We start from the raw sequence: 21,188 nt of genomic DNA on the forward strand, positions 1-21,188 counted from the left end.
TGTCTAAAATGAATAAATAAAATCTTTTAAAAAATAAATAAAAATAGAATGGGTTTTTGTGCTGACCTAGAGTTAGGAATCCTGTTTTTAACTCAACTTCATTTTTTGCAGTGCCAGGAGAAGCCCGTGGTTTCGATCACAGTTTAAATGTGTTGGATGGACGGGATACTTAAAGAGAGTGAAGGCTTTCATAAAATTAATGTCTGTTCTTAAAATCTGTGTATCTTCTAAGAGAAATTAAAATTTGGTTTTGCTTTGTATTGCTCTTGACTGATAACTGCTTAAAATAAACAGGGAAAGTTACTGAGTCGTGGCTTTCTGCTTTAAGTTAAATTCTATAAACACTGGGATTCATGTTAGAGCAAATTTCTCATCTGCATCAGATGTAACTAGTGAGGGCTCGTAGGCCACCACCACCTTCCAGTTCATCAGAAAGCACCTGAGTCCTATAACTGCTCCCAGGGACTGTTTAGGAAAAGAACATAGCAGACTTTTTTACACAGACCAGGGCTTTTTACACCACTATCTTTTCTCTTTCTTTATGTCTGTGAAGAAGAAAACATTCACACAACAAAATAAAAACAAAGGAAATGTAAATAGGACCTTTCTCCTGAGAAGTAAAAACACATGGCGTTTCCTATTGAAGACTTTTGCCAAACTATTCTAAAGCGCACCACCATCACTACAATCACCACAGTCCTTTGATTAGGTATTAAAACTCACAAAGAAAAAAAAATTTTAAGAATCAGATTCACTTATACTTGATAATGATTGAAGAGCAAAAAGATAATGAATTATACCTGGGCATATATATTTCTTTAAATCTTACTACAATTATTTAATATTGTTCTGTGAATATAGAACTATCTAGTGTTTAAATTGTTATCCCGATGAGATACATTTTGGCCAGAGAAAGGTTAAAATGAATGGAAAAATATCCACCCCATAGGAAGTCAAGACGTTCAGTCAGGCCAGACCAGGGTGTAAGCACCACCTAGTGGCACCTTCCTCAAATTACAAGAATAGTGTTTCAGCGCATTCTCCTTGCAAGCCCTGATCTATTTATTAAAAGATGGCAAGGACTGTATTTTTTGTGTCTGGCCATGGATAAAAAGCACCCTAAGGCAGTAAGAAGTTTTAAAGTCTCCTAGTCAATCCGTTCACAGCTAGGCAGAATGTATTAATCATATTTTTTTCTTTTCTATATCTTACGATATTCTAACATCTTAAAAGATCTTGTGTGCTGAAGAAAGATTGACAACCCCCCCCCCCCCCCCCCCCGGGCCCCGGGGGTTAACCAATTCTTAGAGATAGCAGAGGGCTGGCCAGGAGCATACTTTTCATATGTAAACCAACTAATTCTGAATCTGTCCCCCAAATCACCCCTTTTTATCTAACCCTCACACACCAAGCCAATGTTTCCCTTGTCTAAACTGTCCCAGGGCCAGGCACTAGGCAACTAGAGAACACGGCTATAGCCTGAAGCCCACCAGAACTATTCCAATGAGCCAGTCCTAAACTCCCTTGCCCTGTTTTTCCCACGGAAAGCCCCATAAAGCTGTGGTTCAGGCTTTCCCCTTGCTCCTGCTTCTCCCTCCTGACCAGAACCTGATGCTTTCCCTGTGGTCATGTGTGGCGTGGGATCCCCACCCCCCTTCTTCTGCGAAATGATAGCAAATTCCTTCAATGTCATTGACCTCTTCATGTCATCATGCATTCCCCTCCATAAATGAAGATCCTATGGGTACAAACGAGACAGGATCCCACTTAATTCATTTCAGTGAAGAATCACTTCCATTCCAGTTTCTAGGGCACCTTCATTCATAAAATGTCTCCTTTCCCCTTTTTACAAATGGGCAGCATTTTTGGCCCAATTGTCATTTTGGGAGTTGCAAACAGGGCTATAAAATGGAAAGGGAGAATAACCAAGAGGAGAGAGCAGGAAGGGTGACAGTGTCCACACGAAAGCCTCAGACTCAACTGTGTCCCTTTTTCTCTCCCAGATTCCAGGACCATAAGCCTCTTCTCTTCTGCCATCTCCAAAAGTTGGTTCTGTCCAGGGACCATTGGTGGCTTGGCAGTGAAGCTACCAACTGAAGCTTCAAGACCCTTCACTTGCATGGAGTCCCTTCCAAAGATTATACCTAATTTTGTATTTGTAATTTGTATCTTTTAACTAAAGACAATCTCTAAAATCGGACAAGCTTCATACTCTAGAAAAACTGGGAGGGCAAGGACGGTCATGGTCCAGGGACCTCTGATGTGAGCCCTTCTCTTCCATCCAACCATTCCGGGCCTCAGTTTCCTTATCTGTAAAAGGAGGGGCTAACAGGGTGGTTTTATCTTTTTTTTTTTTAAGATTTTATTTATTATTGGACCCAGACCCTCCGCTCCTAGACTCGACTGGCAGCACAGCCCCCCAGCCTCACACTGGTGTCAGATGCGAGAGCCTATGCTTAAGTAAGAAATCAGTCATTGGAAAACTCAAGCAAAGGTTGGACAACTAATTTTCCGGAACAAAAGGAAACTCATGCATCAGAAAAGGTGACTAATAAACATACCAATAGAATATGGCTGCACAAATACCAGAATCTGATCAGATAAAACAGTTTAAGGAATTTCTTGGAACCTACAATAAACTTACAGAAACCTGCTTTTTGGATTGCGTTAAAGACTTTACAACAAGAGAAGTAAAACCTGAAGAGACCACCTGTTCCGAACATTGCTTACAGAAATATTTAAAAATGACACAAAGAATATCCATGAGATTTCAGGAATATCATATTCAGCAGAATGAAGCCCTGGCAGCCAAAGCAGGACTTCTTGGCCAACCACGATAGAGAAGTCCTAATGGATGGACTTTTGATGAAAGATTGCCAGCAGGTGTTGTGATGGAAATGAGGATTCATCTGATAGAATCCCCTGAAAGCAGTAGCCACCATATTAAACTGTCTGTCATAACTTTGGTAAATGGAAACAACTGCAGAAACAAAATTGCTATTTACGGAGAATAATCAAAATAGGAGGTCTTATTGTTCAATGAAAATAATAAGATGCAATATTTGTTGAGGCCTTAAGATTCAGCAGCTTGGTAATTTCATTAGAAAAATAAACCACTGTTTCTTAAAAAAAAAAAAAGATTTTATTTATTATTTATTTGAGAAAGAGAACACACAAGTGGGGGGTCGGGGCAGAGGGGGGAGAGGGACAAGGAGACTCCCCACTGAGCAGGGAGCCCAAAGACATGGGGCTCCATCCCAGGACCCTGGAATCATGACCTGAGCCGAAGGCAGACGCTTAACCGACGGAGCGCCCCAGGCGCCCCAGGGTGGTTTTGTCTGAAGTTCCCTTTTCCTTTCTCCTCAGCCATATTCATTTCTCTACATACTAATAAAGCAATACCCTATAACCTCCCATGTGGCCACTAAGGCTCATTTTGCATATTGGCTTTTAAAGATTCCAAACCAGGCCTGGCAAATGCACGGCAAAGTCAGTACTTAACTGTACACTGGCTAATGGGGGCGCAGAAAACCAGGGCAAAGCTTTGGCGATGAAGCCTGACACCAGGCTCAAAATAATATTATAACCTAGAGACAGGCCGCATTACGCTCAATCCAGAGCTGTACTACCACCAGCACTTGTGGCTCCAGCCTCTCTCTGCCCCTCTTCCCATGTGTCCTCGGACAGGCCATTCAACACCTCTGGCTTTGCTTCTAGACCTGCCGAGCAAGGTGGCTGGGCCACAGGTTTCTCCGGGCCCCTCTGCCTCTCGTGCTGGTGCTACCTCCCTGCTCACCAGCTTCCCACACTTGACCAGACTCTCTTCTTTACTCTCACCATCCTAAGCTAACCTAGGGAAGCCACTGAACTGAGAAAGAGAGCAAAGGATGAGAGGACAGAGAAGGGCGAGGGAGGGCAAGGGAGTCAGGCAATGCTGGGGCCCGTTCAGGTCAGCTGTGGCCCCCCCCGCTGCCCCAGAAACCAGCCTGGGAACACCTCCTCCCACACTCAGGCCAGCTGCCACAGCTCTACCAGGGCACCAACTTCCTGGGTCTGCTTCGGGCTCTTTTCCACGTGATTAGCTCAGGCCAGCCAGACATTAGCACCCAGATTTCCTAGAAAGGGGTCCTCATGGACTTACTCCTACAGGAGCTAAGTTTCTGGAAGAAGGCCGGATGGGGAAGAAAGAATACAAGTCACTCATACTAGCTAATCTGCAGCTTTGGGTGACTTGTTTACATCCCATTGCATAACCCAGCTTCCCTTTAGGTTTCTCTGGAGACCATCCAGCCCTGGGAGAAGGAAGATAAGAACCCTCAGATTAGTTACTTTATTCCATAGTAATTATGAGACTTCAGGTTTTTTTGTTTGTTTAGATTTTATTTTTTTATTTTTAAAATTATTTATTTGACAGAGAGCACACAAGCAGGGGGAGTTGCAGAGGGAGAGGGAGAAGCAGGCTCTCCGCTGAGCAGGGAGCCTGACATGGGGCTCGATCCCAGGACCCTGGGATCATGACCTGAGCCGAAGGCAGAAGCTTAACTGACTGAGCCACCCAGGCGCCCCGATATTTCAGTTTTAAGATCTCCAGCAATAGCTATTATTGGAGATCCTGACAATCATATGCACTCAGTAAATACCTGGCTGAGCTGAATTTCCTCACTATTCCCAATGCTAAAAGCACTTGATCTTGCTGGACATCAGACCTCACCCAGCACGTCAACTTGCCGTCTCTCCCTGCAGGCTACATGCTTTCTCCTGCCAGCTTAATCTTCCCGACACACCGTATTGCCACCACAGTCCTCTCTGTCCAAGGACTGGCGGAGACAAGCACGGGATGTAGGGCTGTTAGCCTTCCATCGCCCTCCCTCTGGCTCCAGCAGCTCTTTAGCTTCCCAGGCCCATGCTTCACAAACAGTGTGCTCGACTGGGCTTCAGTGTGAAATCTGCCTCATCCAGCCACTAAACACACACAGTATTTACGGCTCGCCATGTGACAGGTTCCAGGCCAGATCCTTCCCCATATGGCATAAAAGCCTGAAAATCAGGTGCTCCCTCCCCATCTCACAGTTGTGGAAGCAGACAGGGATCCCTGAATAACTTGCCCAAGGACCCAGCACATCCAGGGGCACAGTCAGACTTTGGAACCCAGCCTCTCAGGTTCAAGTCCACTGCCAAACCACACCTCATGTTAGTGAAATGCCTGAGGACAGAGGGTCCCAAACAAGACTTGCTCCTGCCAGAGTCTCAGCAGGCTCTCAAACACACACACACACATACACACAGGCACGCGCACGCACACACACACTCTCAAGCCACTCTGCACCCATCTAGGTCTAGAAAGTGTCCCGTCCTCCTCAGTGGACACCCATCCAGCAGGTTGTCCTGGACAAGGTCCCACATTCTGGCTTCAGCCACTGGAATAATCCTGGATTTGGTACTTAGGTCTAGGCTGACTTAGGTCACCCTGGATTTGGGACTTAGGTCTTGGCTGACTTGGTCTGACTTAGGTCCTGCATCGGTTTCCCCACTGAACCTTCTGATTACTTATTTTACTACAATATGGAACAAATACATACTCCTTACCTTAGTTTTATTATTAGCCAACATTTACTGGCTTCTTACTATGAACCAAGCACTACACTGAATATTTACATGAATTATCTCTTTAAGATTTTATTTTTATTTATTTATTTGAGAGAGAGAGAGTGAGCACAAATTATCTCTTTTAATCTTTGTAACTCCCTAGGGTATGTTGTATTATTGCAGCCATCTTATAGGTGAGGAAACAGAGGCTTACCTAAGTTAAATAACTTGTCTAAGGTCACAAAGTGTTAGAGTCAGTACCCTTGACCACCACATTATCAACCTGATCTACAGCCTCTTCTCAGCTGGTCCACTTAGTACTGATCAACACACACACACAGCTACTCCCTCTGGTCTCGAGACAATTAAAGCAGAACCAAGAACCCATCCATTCACCTCTCCACCTTACTCACAAGCATCCCTACTCTGGCCAAAGTTCTTGAGAGCTACTTTCCGGTCACAGTGACCAAGAGAAGAGCAGATCCAAACTGAAGGATTTGGCATGGGGCTGCCTTATTCCTGTGTTCTCCAAGCTCCAAAGCTCCTAGCAGAATTCCTGACTCCCGAGGCTAGAGTAAAGGTAGAAGAAGGTTCACAGGAAACTTCTGGAGGGCCAGCCACTCCCAGAGGTCAGCTTCACACGTGTTAGTTACCCAACCTGCTATCTGTTCTCCGCACAGGCATCTGATTTACTATCTGGGTGGCCCTGTTCTACCACCGGCGCCGGAAGCAAAGAGCAGAAAGGATTAAAGCTGGGGCCTTGGCAACAAGCACACCTGGGTTCCAAATGGCTCTGTTTTTTTCATCTGTCCAACCCAAATCATCCTATTTCCTCCAGAATGTGGTTATGCAGATGAAGTGAGGTGAGGCAACGTTAAATGCTCATTACGTAGTAAGTGCACTCCGCTCAGCCTGGGACATGTTTCCTAGGTTCACCATGTATGTGCTCTGCTTCCACCGATACTTCAGCACGTAATGCAAATGGCAGCCCAGTGAGCTCCGTTAAGTAGAACCAGCACTAACTGAGCACCTTCTAGATGCTGAGCACTAATGGCAGGTACTGAGGACATGACAATGGATAAGGAGTTCACAGCCTTCAGGGAGACAGGAGAGAAACAGCTCGTTTCCATGCCACACAGTTAAGTGTGGGGGGGAGAGCATGCAGTTCGAGCAGGGGGAGCTGAGTCAGATCACAGGAGGCCTTGGGGGCCAAGATAAGGAGTTTGAGCTGAATTCTGAAGGCAGTGAGAAGCCACGGAAAGGCTTTAAGCAAAGGAGTTGAATGCACAGCTTCACACTTTAGTAAAGGATCGTTTAAGTAGTGATGTGGAGAAAGAAGTTAGGAGGGTAGGGGCGCCTGGGTGGCTCAGTCAGTTAAGTGTCTGACTTGAGGTCATGATCTCAGGGTCCTGGGACTGAGCCCCTCATCCGGCTCCCTGCTCAGCTGGGAGTCTGCTTGTCCCCTTCCCCTCCCCCCCCCCCGCTCCTCCCCCTGCCTGTGCTTTCTCTCTCTCTCTCTCAAATAAATAAATATTTTTTAAAATTAAATTAAAAAAAAAAAGAAGTTAGGAGGGTATGAATCACCCAGTCCAGAAACGGTGCCCTGGACAAGACAGTGCAGGGAGTCAGAGGAAAGGGATAGATTTCAAATGTGTGTAGATAGTGAACACCAAAGGCCTTGACACTGAACACTGTCCAGCCCCTCAGTGTTTGGAGAGAGAGGTGATACAGAGGCCTTGCATCCCACCACAGTTTTAAAAGCAAGCGTCTCTTGATGGGTTCTTGGTTCTGCTTTAATTGTCTCGAGACCAGAGGGAGTAGCTGTGTGTGTGTGTAACTGAACTTGCATTTGGCTACCTGCTGCTTGTTGATTTGGTTAGTCAACTGACAGTCCTCATGTTCAACCTGATCTACAGTACCAAGCACTGCCTTCGGTACTCGGAGGGTTCCAGTGACCAATCAGTTGAGTGAGAAGTATCAGCAAGGACCACCGGAGGGGGAAAGACACAAGCACAGCGCCCGGACAGTGGTGACCTCTGTCTGGAGTGTGGGGCACAGAGAAGATGCAGGCTCAAAGCTCCCGCAGGATCAGCCTGTGCAGGGCCTACGCTAAGGAGTTGAACTCTAGGTGGTGGACACAGGGAGCCACTGAAAGTTTTTAACAGGGGAGAGAGGGTTGCAGCTGAGCCTCCACAGATCCCTCTCACAGAGGGAACCCAGAATGTCTAACTCGTCTCTTTTTTTGGACTCCCTGGGGACAAGAGCCTCCTGTTTTCCATCTGGGTATCTTTTTCATGCCCTATCACAGCAGCCACTATTCCGGAAGTGGTCCACAGATAACATGTCAAGTGCGTAAACACTTACGTACAGTCTTACATATCCAAAGAAAACAGATGGCAAGTATGGTGAGAAGCTGGTCAAGCTCACTAAAATGGAAGACCCCTGATTAACCAAGGTCTCTCTACAGGTCCTCGGCCACACTAAGAACGAACAGCTCTGGGCAGGCATTCTGAAACATCTTTGAGGAGCTATGCCAAGTCTCCAGTCCCTCACTTCTCAGCAGCATGGAAACTTCCAGGGCTGGGTGTGAGGAGCTGAGTACAAGGGTGCAGGGGCTACAGCCCGGGGACTGCCTGGGAGAAGAGGGGCAGTACCTTGTGCTGGGTACTCGTCACCTGCCAGCCACCATGCTGCATTTTTCCCATGTACCTGTAAACTTGAAGAGGGGGTGACTGGCCAGTTTGGATTCCCTGACCAACTTAGAACCCCATCTGCCTCACCAGCCTCTGCCCTTTGGCTCAGGACACCCAGGTTCTGGAGCCTGCTCTCTGGCAATTGTGTGAGGCCTTGAGTTGATTTTCTCCCCTCTCAGCAGGTTCATTCCTCCCTTTATGCCAGAAACCCTCCTGCCCTTTTCTACAAAGTATAAGAGAAATCAAAGGGACAGTGAAAACTTCAAGGCTGAGTGATCCTTCAACAGCAAAGACTGGTGCAGGTAGTTTCCTGATAAATACCGAAGCACGGCTTTTTACTTTTTAAGGGATTCACTGTATTTCTGCAGAGAGCCACTTCAATTCCATAGCTATGTTGAATATTTACTATCTCTAATGATCAACAGGGGAAGGAGAAAAGAAAAAAGAAGAACCTGCAGCCGTCAGGAAATCCAGAAATCCATTCTGATGTGGAAAACCAAGGCAGAAGAAAAATTATTAAATTTCGTTACTACCTAGAGCCCACTGACAAGTCCTTGAACAGGCAGAGTGACCTTCCTCTAGGGACTCAACTGCCTCGATGTTAATACTGTGCTAAGGGCAAAAGACAATTCTAGCCGCCCCCACCCCACCCCACCCCCCACAGGATCCTGTAAGTCTACTTTAACATATACAAATTCCTTTAGAAATTTCCTTTATTTCTAAACCCCCCAAGATACGTGCTGGCAATCAACACCTCCCCCCGCCCAAGCATATGGCCTATTGGTGGATATACATCTGAAGGGTCTCATGACTAAGGTTTTATTAGACGGTAATAAATGACCTTTTCCTTGCCCAATAATAGCTAGCCCCCTCAAGGTCCTGGAAACCTTGCTTCCAAATTCCTTAGAGAATATCCCTAACCCCCTCCCAACTTGAAAGTATATAATGGGCCACTCCTCATGATCCTGGTGCAACTCTTTCTGCCCACGGGTCCTGTCCCCGTGCTTTAATAAAACCACCTTTCTGCACCAAAGACATCTCAAGAACTTTTTCTTGGCCGTTGGCTTCAAACTCTAACATCTCTCCTACATCACACTTGGCTTCAGCATATATGAGTTATTTAGAAATAAATTTACCTTCTTACACTGCTTTGATTCAATAGGAAAAGGAGTTTATATTATGTGAGTCCTCACTCTGTTCATGGAAAACCTCCATGGGGCAGGGAGGGATGCCCAGGATTCAAAATCCACTACAAAAAATACCAAAGATTTTCTGCACACCGCTGGTTAACAATTGGCCATAATATTTTCTTAAGTCAGAATACCAAAATAAACTTCTGAGATAATTACTTTTAAAATAGGGTACTGTAATGTTTCCATTCAGCTTCCTGTCTGGTGACCCCTCGTTCCCTCTCAGACCCCCACACCACGCAAGCCTACCTGCTGGGCTGCCTCATGGAAGAGTTCCTGCACTTGAGACATCTGGGCCGTTCTCCCGGAAATGGGGTCCTGGCAGTCTGGGTGGGGAGACCCCTCTGGAAGGTAAACACCATCCTTGGTTAGGCTGGCTCCTCTTCCCTCTGTCCTTATGGTCCATCCTTCCTGTATACACCAGACAGCCCTGACTGAGGAAGGGACCTTGTTCTACCCCATCTGGAAATAGCCCTTTCCTCTTTGGTACTCAACTATATCCCGCACACCCTTCAGAAGCTCCCTGTGCTCAAACCTTGCTGTCCTCCAGCCACAGCTGCCCCCAGCAGTTCCTTCCCTGAGCGCCTTCAGTATGGGGGTCAGAGCCAGCCGCCAGGCTGCGCAGTCCTTGAGGACACAGTTGGACACTCCTCTCCCATGCTCGTGAGCCCCTCTGTCCACAGCACGGGCATCACTGGCTCACTAGAACTGGTTGCAGGTGGTGAGTGAATGTCGATTGGACCAGGAGCAGGGGGGGAGAGGGGGAATTTAGGAAGTTCTTTTGGGGGTCCCCTCTGGAGCAGGGCCAGAAAAAGAGGACTGAGCATCATTATCAAGGCTTGGTTCTCCTCAGAGGAGCAGTCTGCCCTTGGCATCAGAGCCAGCTTTCCTTGGGGCAGGGACCTTGTGCGCCGTTGGTGTGCCCCCTTCCCCAGCATAGGGATGGGACAGAGACAGGGCTCTTGACATATTGGAAGGAGGAGGAAAGGGAGAGTGAGGGGAGGTATGGGGGCAGAGTCTGTCATGTGAGAAGAACATGACCAATGACAGCAGCCAGCGAAGGCGAGGAAGGGAAAGCTCCCCAAGAGTATTCTGAGGAAAAGGGTTGGGGGCTGGGGAGCAGGGAGACTGCAAGCATTTGGCGGGTTGCGGAGACGAGCAGGGTGCGAGGGGGACCCGGAAAGGTCCCGGCGCCCCCTCGACCCGCCGCCCACGCGCAGACCAGTGGGCCCTGGGGGAGGCGCGCTGGGCATGGTACGACCCCCGCAGCTCCAGCTCTTGGTCTGCGGAAAAGGACCCCCAGGTTCGGGAGCCGGAGCCCTGACCCTCTCACGTCTCGGTCAGCCCCCCCCCCAACTTCGGCGAACCCCAGATGGAGCAGCCCACACCCGGCTCTCGGGACCCTGGGGAGAACCCACCAGCCCTCTTCTGGGCCGGGCGGGAGACGCGCGCGTGTCCGAGTCCCCGAGCACAGACGCGCAGGTGCACACGCGCACCAGGTGACGCTGGCCCGGGAGAGGCGGGGATTACCTGAGCAGGTGGCGACGCCTGGCCCCGGTACTACAGGACAGTGCTTCCCCGGAGACAGAAGCCGTCCGCAGGACCACCTCGTGCACTCCCCACCCAGCAGCCCCATCCACCCTCACCTGCTCCAGGGCCTGGGAGCTCCTAGCGCTGGGCCCGCCCTATCCCCGCCCCGCCGCCACGTGGCTGACCAGGTGTGCGCTGCGCGGGTCCCAGCTGTCCCGCTGGAGAGGCGGGTCCCGCCCGGGCTCGGTCGCCCCAGCCAGGCCTGCACAGCACGGGCCTCGGGGCCAGGTGGAGAGGGAGGGGCTGCAGAGATTCCTCCCCGCCCCCCCCCCCCCCCCGACACACACACCCAGGGTCGGGTCCACACACCTAGCACCGCCCAGGAAAGCTCCGAGCTCCCCGACAGAGCTGCCAGGCCCGGGAGGAGAGGACGGGAATCTGGATCCCCGACCGGGTTACCGGGGGAGGGGGGAGAAGTGGGGGCTTCACTAGCCCCCAGACTTGACTCGACCAGCCACTGCCTCTGCATCCCTCGGCCCATTCAATGCCACCAGCTGAGGTGCCCAGCCCTGAGAAATGGGACAGGACGCCAGACTACCCACTGCAGGTCTAAAGAATAGTAGTCCAACCCTGCACACAAGAGTGAGAAAGGTTGGGGAGCCAGAGAGCCCGCAACTCCCACACTGGCCGCGTGGCCCCCTGGGCGGGTGCAGAAGCCTCTGGGCGGGAGAGGAGACTGCGCCCGCTCTGGGGATCCCCAAGTGCGACTGGCTACCCCACCAGGTGGCCCTCCCACTGGAAGAAAGTGGAATTCTTTTGCCCTCACCACCTTCAGCAAGACTCAGAACTGGCTTTCCCTAGGGATCGAAGTCAGATTTCCAGGGCCCCAGATTGCAGAAAAAAAACTGAATTAACATACAGAGAGATTAAATTATCTCCATTTCCAATCTGGCATATATCCTAATCCTTAAATAACTTGCTAGGCTTCCATGTGGGCTTCTGAAAACAGGAGGGCAGCTGGGAGTACTTCCCACACCCACATGAGCCTTTGTGTGAAAATCCCTAAAAATAGAGGTTGTTCTTTTAAAAACAAAAGGGAAGGCAAAGCCATGGGAACACTGACAGAGCCCCAACATCTCCTGCTCCAGTAAAGGTTTTTTTGGTATGGAAAGACATATCACATAAAATGTGCCATTTTAGCCATTTTTAAATGTACAATTCAGTGACATTAATTACCTTCACTTTGTTGTGCAACCATGACTGCTATCTTTTTCGTCATCCCAAACAGAACCTCCACACCCATTAAGCAATAACTCCCCACTCCCCTCCTTCCCCAGCCGGTGATAACCTTTAATCTACTTTCTGTCTCTATGCATTTGCTCCTTCAAGATATTTCATAGAAGCGGAATCACACAATATTTGTCCTTCTGCACCTGGCTTATTTCACTAAGTATGTCCTCAAGGTTCATTCACGTTGTAGAATGTGTCAGAACTTCATTCCCAGCAAAGACGTTTTTTAATTAATAACATCCAAAGACATTTCTCTGCAAGAGGAAAGACTCCAGAATAAATTACACATTAGCCGGCTGTAAACAAAGGATGGATAGGTGGGCAGGATGATACTGTCAGATTATTGCAATAGACTATATATCCATGCATCACATCTGGATGGCCAGTAGGCTCATCTTTATTACTCACTTTGGGATCACACATGACACTTTTTTTTTTTTGCCCCCATTTAGTTTCCTGTTTGTCATCATCTTCTGATGAACCATCCTCTAAGTGTCTGTGTGAACTTTGAAGAATCCACATTCAATTCCATAACAGCCTGAGTTAAAAACATTAGAAAAAGAAATCCACACCACTGTTCTTAACCACCTATTCTCTGTCACTCATTACTTTTTAAATAAATGAGAAGTTCCCTTCAAAGCTTATAAGCATTTTCAGACCTAAGAACAGATGTTTGTTTCTTTTCCTAGTGTTAAAGCGAGAGAAACCCACCCATTTTCAAAGAAAAAAAAAGTGTATCTTGCTTAATGTAGATTGACCTCATAACAATGGTACTTTAAAAGAAAATGCACTTTTGTTGTATTGAAAAACAGTATCCTGCGTATCTTTTCTTGTTGTTTTTTTAAGATTTTTATTTATTTATTTGACAGAGAAAGACACAGCAAGAGAAGGAACACAAGCAGGGGGAGTGGGAGAGGGAGAAGCAGGCTTCCCGTGGAGCAGGGAGCCCGACGTGGGGCTCAATCCCAGGACCCTGGGATCATGACCTGAGCCGAAGGCAGACACTTAACGACTGAGCCACCCAGGCGCCCCCCTGCATATCCTTTGAAAAGAACAATTCGATTTTTAAGATAGAACCCTATCTGACCTAGTATAGGGATGTTCACTGACTGCATCATTAGTCTGCAATAGTTAAAAAAATTTGAACCCAAATGTCCATTAATAGAAGATTGATTAAATAAGTTATGGTACAGCCATGCTATGACAGCCAGCATTAAAAAGAATTAGGTGTCTTTATATGTACTAATATGAAATTCTGTTCATCACATAAGTAAAAACAGCAAGTTGCAGAATAATGTGTATAGTTATTTTTTATAAAGCAGTGTGTATATGTATGTAGTTAGTATGGAAAAATACGCATCAATCTGTTAATAGTGGCTATCTCTAGGGAGTGGGATTGAGATAATGGGTAAAATGGGAGAGAAATCTACTTTCTAGGTGTACAAATTCAGGATTTTAGAAAAAGATTATTTATTTGAAAGAAAGAGAGCACAAGCAGGGGTAAGGGCAAAGGGAGAGGGAGAAGCAAACTCCCCTCTGAGCAGGGAGCGGGCACAGGGCTCGATCCCAGGACCTGAGATCAAGACCTGAGCCGAAGTCAGAGGCTTAACCGACTGAGCCACCCAGGTGCCCTGACAAATTCTGGATTTTTAATGAGATATTTTTTCTTACAATGAGCACATTACTTTTGGAATCTGAAAAATAGATGAGTAAGAAAATCAAAAAACAAACAATGTGGGGCAGACAGTATATTCCAAAGATGCACTAACATATGTTCTTCTTGCAATATGACATTAACATTCCTTTCAAAAGAGATGGGGTCTGTGTTCCCTACCCTTGAGCCTGAACGGACCTTTGTGACTGGCTTAACCCGTAGTAGGAAGGCAAGAAATGACACCGCTTGATTTCCAAATTAGAATATAAAAGCAGTAGGCAGTCCATCTGGCTTCTTTGGTCTCGGAGCACTTATGCTTGGAATTCAGCCACCATGTTGTGAGGAAGCCTGGACCACATGGGGAGGCCACCTGTGGGTGTTCCCACCAGTAGCCAGCATCCACTGCCAGACATGTGAGGCCAGCCTTCAGATGATTCTAGTCCCCCGCTTTAGGTTCTTCCAGCTGAGGTCCCAGACATTATAGAGCAAAGACAAGCTGTCCTTGCTGTGCTCTGTCCACAGAAATGTGGACCACAGAAACCATGAGACATAATAAATTGTTGTTTTAAGCCACAAGGTTTTGGGGTACTTTGTTATTCAGCAATAGATAGTGAATACATAATGCATCCAACCTAGGTAAAAAAAAATGGGTTATTTCTATTCATTTCATTGTTATATAAAAAATCATAATATTGTTTTTAAACTCATTTCTTTTTCATCCAGTAGCAGCTCCAACTCAAGCTGAAGTTCACAATAGTGACGTTGCTGCTCTGTGGGCCTTACCCCGCTTAGCCGCTGGCAGAAGCTCCTTCATCTCTTCCCCTTCCAGTGGTTGGCGCTGAGAACTGCCCTCTGTGTGGAGGCTGGAGAAGAAAGCAGGTCTTGAAAAAGGACCTCATCCGTCATAAAGTCTGAACCCTGAGCAAGGATCAGAGCTTGGACAAAGTCAACCAAAATAGAAACGTAAAAACAGGTTGAAAACATTAAATTGTGATATAAATATGTATATATACAAAATTACCTCGAAGCCTAGAATCAGAACTGGAACCAGAGTCAGAAGGGTCATGAGACGAGGGTCAACTAGCCTGGTGGTCCTCTCCTCAGGCTGTACTTTACAATCACCTGGGGGTGGTTTCAGAAAACAGCAGTACCCAGGTCTGGGGTGGAGCCTGGGTATCAGTATTTTCTCAATTCCTCAGGTGATTCTAAGATACAGCTAAGGTTGAAAAACATGGAATTTCTAGCTCAGTAGTTTGTGTGTGTGTGGTGGGGGGGGGGGGCAGTTTTTGCCACTGTCTTAAAATACTTAAGGGATAGAATATGTTCTGTCCACAGTGGTGTCCTACTCCAGTTAAAATTTTCAATGACAAAGAGAAGTTGTGAAATCTATTACTCAAAGAGCACAAGTAATTTATTATCTATCTATATTTCTTTCTAGTCGGTCATTGTGATGCAGCTCCGTGGGACATGTCTATTCAAAAAATCACAGGAATTGTGCACACACTCAGGAAAGTTTGCTGGCTCTGAGGGCGGAGTCAGGATTTGAACCGAGGTCTGGTTCCTGTTCCAGGCTCTCTCCTCTACACAATACAGCCTCTCTAATCCAGGTGAAGAGATCAGACAGAAAAAGGTTGAGGTGTGTTTCCAGGAGCCCCAGATGCAAGAAGGACGGTCTGAAGGGCTGGCAGGCATTAACTGGGAGTGGGAAGGGGCGACTCAAGAAATTCAAACCTGACGCAAGCACAAGCCCCTCACACAGGCTGAGATCTCCCAGTTCTCAGAAAGGTGGGGGCAGGACCCCAGGAAGAAGAGTTTTGCCCTGGCTTTCTGGCGCAGGGCTGAGTGGAGAGGGAGGGGCCGCCACTTTCCTGCTGTCAGGTGTCCCCAGCTCCTGTTGAGATCCTGTTTCTCCTCCAGGATCTACGCTGTTTGTTGATTCTGGGAGTTTGCCCTCTGACAGGAGGAAGGCATTCTCCCTCTAGCAGCCACATGCCATCTGGGTTGAGCCAGGATTTAGTGGGAGCAGAGAACATAGGAGGTGCAGGGAGAAGCCTAATGAGCTGGGTCCTGTTTGTTTTATGAATGACAGTGGCAACAGTACAGTTAGCCTTCAGCACTTGCTTGAATACCCTACACGGAAGACCCGCTGACAGGCCTTCAAGAGTCAGGATGAGAGAAGTCAGGCCCCAATCTGGGTCCCAGTTCTTCTTTTCCGCCATGGTCTTTACTGTGTCTAAGCCTTGGCTTCCTCGTTTGCACCATGGAGTTAATGATAAGGCCTGCCAAGCCTACCTGGCAGAGTTGTTATGAACATTCTAGAATCTGATGAGGATTGAAATGCAGCTATCCCTTGTTTTCAAAATCCACCATCTTTCCTCCCATTTTGAAACTCACATGACCAGTTTTCGGGTCCCACGGCTGCTATCTAGAGGGCCTCAAAGTCCCAGGTGGTGCTTCCTCGGCAGCACCTGCAAGCTCTTCGCACCCTGAGGTGTGACTCGTGGGCCTGGATGCTCTCTTTCCACCATGTTCACCGGGTATCTGTTCATCACGAAACACTGAGCCCAACACTGACACACAATGGGGAGCCAGATGGCTCTGGACAGGCAGAAATCAAAACAAATTCTCACACTAATAAGCAGGTCATGACAAACAGCCATCTATGCTAGAAGGAACTGTATGAAGGGGAGGGGGTCTGAAATAGGTGGGTAGGGGGAGGCACAGGGAGAGGGTAGCTATGACCTAAGCAGGGAGATCAGGATAAGCTTTTCTAAGGAAATGATGCTGGGGCTGAAGTCAGGGTTGGGGGTTAATAGGTAAAGAGTATAAACAGTCTTTGTGGCAGAAGTGGGCATGACCAAACGTGAGAGGATGAGAGCTCACTGTGGGGGAGGCTGGGAGCTGTGGGCAATGGGCAGCCGCCAGGCCAAGGCAAGGAGCTTAGTGTTTATTCAAATAGCAAATGAGAAGCTTCTGAAGGGTTTTTGCATGGTTATGATCTGCAGAAAGGACTGGAAGCCATCAAGAGTCAATGTGCAGAAACTTGTAGGAGCCCAGCAAGACTTGAGGGTGGCTGTGGTTGTGGTAAAGGGAGGGTTCAAAAGGATTTGAGAAATAGTCACAAGTCCAGCCCACCATGAGTTGTCCATCCAATTGATATCATAGAACATTTACTGAGCTGCCCCAGCAGTGAGCACAAGTCACTTTCCAATAGGCCACACATGTGGACATGCCCACCCCCCTCTTTTCCTTTCTTTATTCCTATGCCACTGGGCTGGGGAAAATGCTGGGACCTTTTTTTCATTTATGGAATTCTGACCTCCTGTTCTCTGTTTGCTCTTCTTATATATGAATTTGCTCTCATTTCTCTGCAGCCAGAGGGTAGTAAGGAGCTACAGGGAAGGAAATGGCTCTAGAAGTCCTGTAGTTCTGACCACATCCTTTGGCCCATTTCTACATTAGGGTTTGGGAAAGAGGTGCAACACATAAGATGCCATGTTTCCCACTAGCCATTGATCCTTGTGTATGTCTCCTCCGGGAATCTTTAGAAGCTTGTGGCCAAGCGCAGAAATCTGGTATTCCCAAGCTCCCTGATCATAGTAGCATCATCTTAATACCATCAAATCTCCACCATCATTTCTAACACCTCTACTGTTAATACCTCTTTTACTGCATAACATTGTTCACTCATTCATTTATTTTTGCTTACAGATGAAGCACTGTTCTATATTCTGTGAACAAAATGCCCTCGAGAAGCATACAAACTAATCCAGGGGTCCCACAATCTTTTCTTGATGAACAATTTTGAATTTTCCTGGAATATTAATACTAAAAATCACTTGAAGTAAATAAACCTAACTTGCATGAAAGGCCAGGTATTACATGCCATCAGTCAGCTGTTTCCATTTGGTGTATACGCACCGTGGCACATACCAGTCTTTCAGGAGGAAGAAAACAAAGGAGGTAGCAAAGAATGGAGACAAATGGCGAAAGAAAAATAAAAAGTGGTGAAAGAAAAAGATGAACAAGCAGGTCCAGCACATACACACAGACCTACATGCCCTCCTCCAGCCTGGGAAAGCTGGCTGCAGCTTCTCAACCTTACTGTCCATGGTGCTTTTCGCCTCCCTCATGGGCAGATAGGTTGCTGTACCTGATTAACCAAAAGCTTGGGATTGAGTGGTTCAATACATTCCTACTTTTGTAGGGTGTGATTTCTCCCTCTTCCCCCACCCTGCAAGTCTACTGACTTTTTAACATTCACTACAATATACATTGTTCTCCGAAATGTTGCATCCCTTCCAGGGTCTCTGAAAATGAAATCACTTCCACCTCACTAACTAGTTTTCCCTTGCTCGTCAATTAAATCCGGACAAACCCACTCCTACCTTCAATTTTTTGAAAAGATGATATTGTCAGCAAGTCAGGAATTTATTACATGTAATAAATCTGCTTTACATGAAATGAGGCTTCCAAACCCTTGTCCAATTCTGCTCTATCTTGCCTTTGTGCCACTTGTAAAATATGACTAGGAAATGTTTAGTGCTTTACAGTGTACAAATCATTTCAAATGCTTTGATACTGACAGCAATTCTGAAAGGAATTTTTAATCCCCACCTTACAGACAAAACACTGAAGCTCAGGGAGGGTGACTTGAACCACCTTACACAAAGGGAGAGCCACAACTTAAGTCTCTTGCTCATTTTGCTGCCTCTTAACCTGCCGGTGTGGCCGGTGGAGCCTCCCTACCCTACAGCCCTGCTGTCACACAATCATCCTCAACAAGATCACACTAGGTTCATTTAAAGCTGTCCCTTGCAGCGCTGGTTACACTGCCTTTGAGTACCATCATCTGCCCTCAAGTCATGAGGGCCAACTCAGCAAACTGCATGGGACAACTGCTCTCAGCGACTGTCTCCTGTGAGTAAACCCAAGAGTGGTTCTGAATGTGTTAACTCAGTTGCATCCTCTTTCTGCCATTTAATTTTGTGCTCTAGCAATCAGTCTTAACCCTCATGTTGCCAATGACGAAAGTTGCAGGACAGTGCTGGAGTTCCCTTAAGGAACCAAAGGAAAATTGTCATATTAGAAGTTTAAGGGTAAATTTTACCGTGGACCAAACACCCTGAAGAAAATAGTCAAGGAAAAGAGTATCGTAATGAGGGGTTAGTGGAAGTTATTTGACATAAAGCGTATCATAATCATAGCTGGGAGTACTGACTAGTAGTGTATGACTTCAATGGATTTAAATTAATATTAATACCACTCCATGAAGATTGTGCTCAAATGACTAACTAGCACTGGTTCGGTTGGCTCTATTTCCAGAAAGGCATCCTCTAGCATCCATTTCCAACTCCCTACTTTGATGTAGGTACCCCTCAGGTTTGCAAAATCCCTAGAGAGCACTAATCTCCCACTCCAATAATAGGTCAGTTCCTTCTGAACAAAGGCTACGGTCTCATTTCCACAGTCCAGGTTTGAATTCATCCTTAAGTTTGGTACTTTAGGGGATATTTTTAACAATGTTCTTTATTTCCACTGTATTGGCCTGTATATATTTTCTATCTTCTGCAATTTATTAAAATATGTTTTCTAGAAATCTATCCTAAAATAATCTACTTACCCATTTGGTGAAGAATGAGGTATGTTACTCAGCACAACACCCAACACATCTTAACACTCAATTATCTGCTTTCATAATCTAAAGTACAACACTGCACCCTGCAACTGATACCACTATAAATACCTTTCAGATGCTCAAATAAAGACGTTAGTATCCTCAACCGTCTCTTATTTGCATCCAGGACAATGCTTGTTACTTAGCAGGTGATCGATGCTCAATGAATACTAGACCCCAGCAAGTAAGAATTCACATCATTAGAAACGTAATTACTATCACAGATAATGCATTTCTTTGGCTCCCTTCACCATTTTGACACAAGCATCAGTTTCAGAATCTCATTAAGAATGGGAGAAGCTAGGGGAAATTAAGTTATGATTTTAAAAGTTCATCTGAATGGGTAAAGATGCAAAAACTCAAAATGTTCCCCATTTTACCATTTAAGTCCATTTCTAAACTTGAGTTTTCCGGTTTTTTTTCTACTTTGTGTTTTCAAAGTAGAAAATCACTTTGAAAATGGTCATTCTCACAGTATCACATTTCACATGCTAGCTCTCACACATACGCATATACATCTGCATGGGTGTGTGCATAAAATGTCCTTTTAAGGACATTAGAAAAATGACAAAAAGAACTAATTTTGAGACCCAAAATTTTACCTTTAGTTCACTTAAACTTTTCTGCTCCATTGATTTTTATCCACCAAATAGATATAATTTATCCTAATACCTTAACAGGACCACGGGTGGGGGTAGGGGTGGGGGTGAGGGTGAGGGACAGGACAGCCAGCAGTCTGAAAAAAAAAAAATTAAATTTCTATCCAAACATATAGTCATAAAAATCTTCATACTCCTTTTGTGCATAAATTGTCAAGTAAGACTCAATGACAATGCATTAATTCAAGTGACTTCATTTTTTTCTTGTAATCTTGAGAAGGTAGGAGAAGCATCATGTAGAGTTATCTCCCCACCCTTCTCCCTACCATTTCTAATCATTCAAGAACAGAGATCCAGGAAATGGATCAATAGACTATCAGTGGTATTACGTATCATTACTTAAAGCACCATGCTAATAAAGCCAGGGTCCTAGGATTAATCTCTCTGCAAAGGCCAATTTGCTTATATTTGTCCCAAGGACCTGGACTGTACTCCTGATCGCAGACAGCTTTCTTACAATGTGTCCCACCGGTCACAAGACAGGGGACTGGCAAGGTGGCAAATGGATAAAAACAAAACTATCTTCACTAATGGGGCAAAAAACCCCAAGCCCCACATATAACGGGTTAAAAGAATCTTACCTATAAAGAAAAAAAATCATGTAATTTTTAACCCCATGTTAAACATATTTCAAGTGTCAAATATCAGAGTCATCCGATATACATTTGACTCCTGAATTTTAGAACTGCTTAATACATTCTACACAAAACTACATACCGTCAAGGCCCTACTAATTATTACCCAATTTGTGTGTAAAACTGTTAATTCCATACAGACATCCTTTTATCTTTTTAATATAAATCTATGCACCAGTTTTTAAATATTTGCCATTTAAGTTATTTGGTTCAGAATATTGTGAAAAATTCAGCTAGGAAATTATTCATAAAACTGTATTCTGTATTTTTTTTT

General features: G+C 46.0%; 1 protein-coding gene and 1 long non-coding RNA gene across 2 annotated transcripts in view; one reads left to right on the forward strand and one right to left on the reverse strand.

The window, feature by feature from the left end:
- The window catches only part of LOC144381104 (uncharacterized), a 30,567-nt gene extending 19,436 nt beyond the window's left edge, over positions 1-11,131 (reverse strand). Inside the window, exons 1-2 of the long non-coding RNA XR_013445661.1 lie at positions 11,000-11,131; positions 9,719-9,813 (exon numbers count right to left, since the gene is read on the reverse strand). This is a non-coding gene — a long non-coding RNA (uncharacterized LOC144381104). The remainder of the gene's footprint in view (positions 1-9,718; positions 9,814-10,999) is intronic.
- On the forward strand, positions 2,382-3,138 carry LOC118522550 (mitochondrial import inner membrane translocase subunit Tim9). Its single transcript, XM_036071644.2, has one exon. The coding sequence runs from the start codon at positions 2,571-2,573 to the stop codon at positions 2,838-2,840; it is 270 nt and encodes an 89-aa protein (XP_035927537.1). The 5' UTR covers positions 2,382-2,570; the 3' UTR covers positions 2,841-3,138.
- Positions 11,132-21,188: the final 10,057 nt, after the last annotated feature.

The sequence above is a fragment of the Halichoerus grypus genome, chromosome 1 (genome assembly GCF_964656455.1).
Source record: "Halichoerus grypus chromosome 1, mHalGry1.hap1.1, whole genome shotgun sequence".
Lineage (NCBI taxonomy): Eukaryota > Metazoa > Chordata > Mammalia > Carnivora > Phocidae > Halichoerus > Halichoerus grypus.

Bases quoted from the DNA above. Each gene is read 5' to 3' on its own strand.
- LOC118522550 (XM_036071644.2), top strand. From the start codon at position 2,571: ATGGCTGCACAAATACCAGAATCTGATCAGATAAAACAGTTTAAGGAA.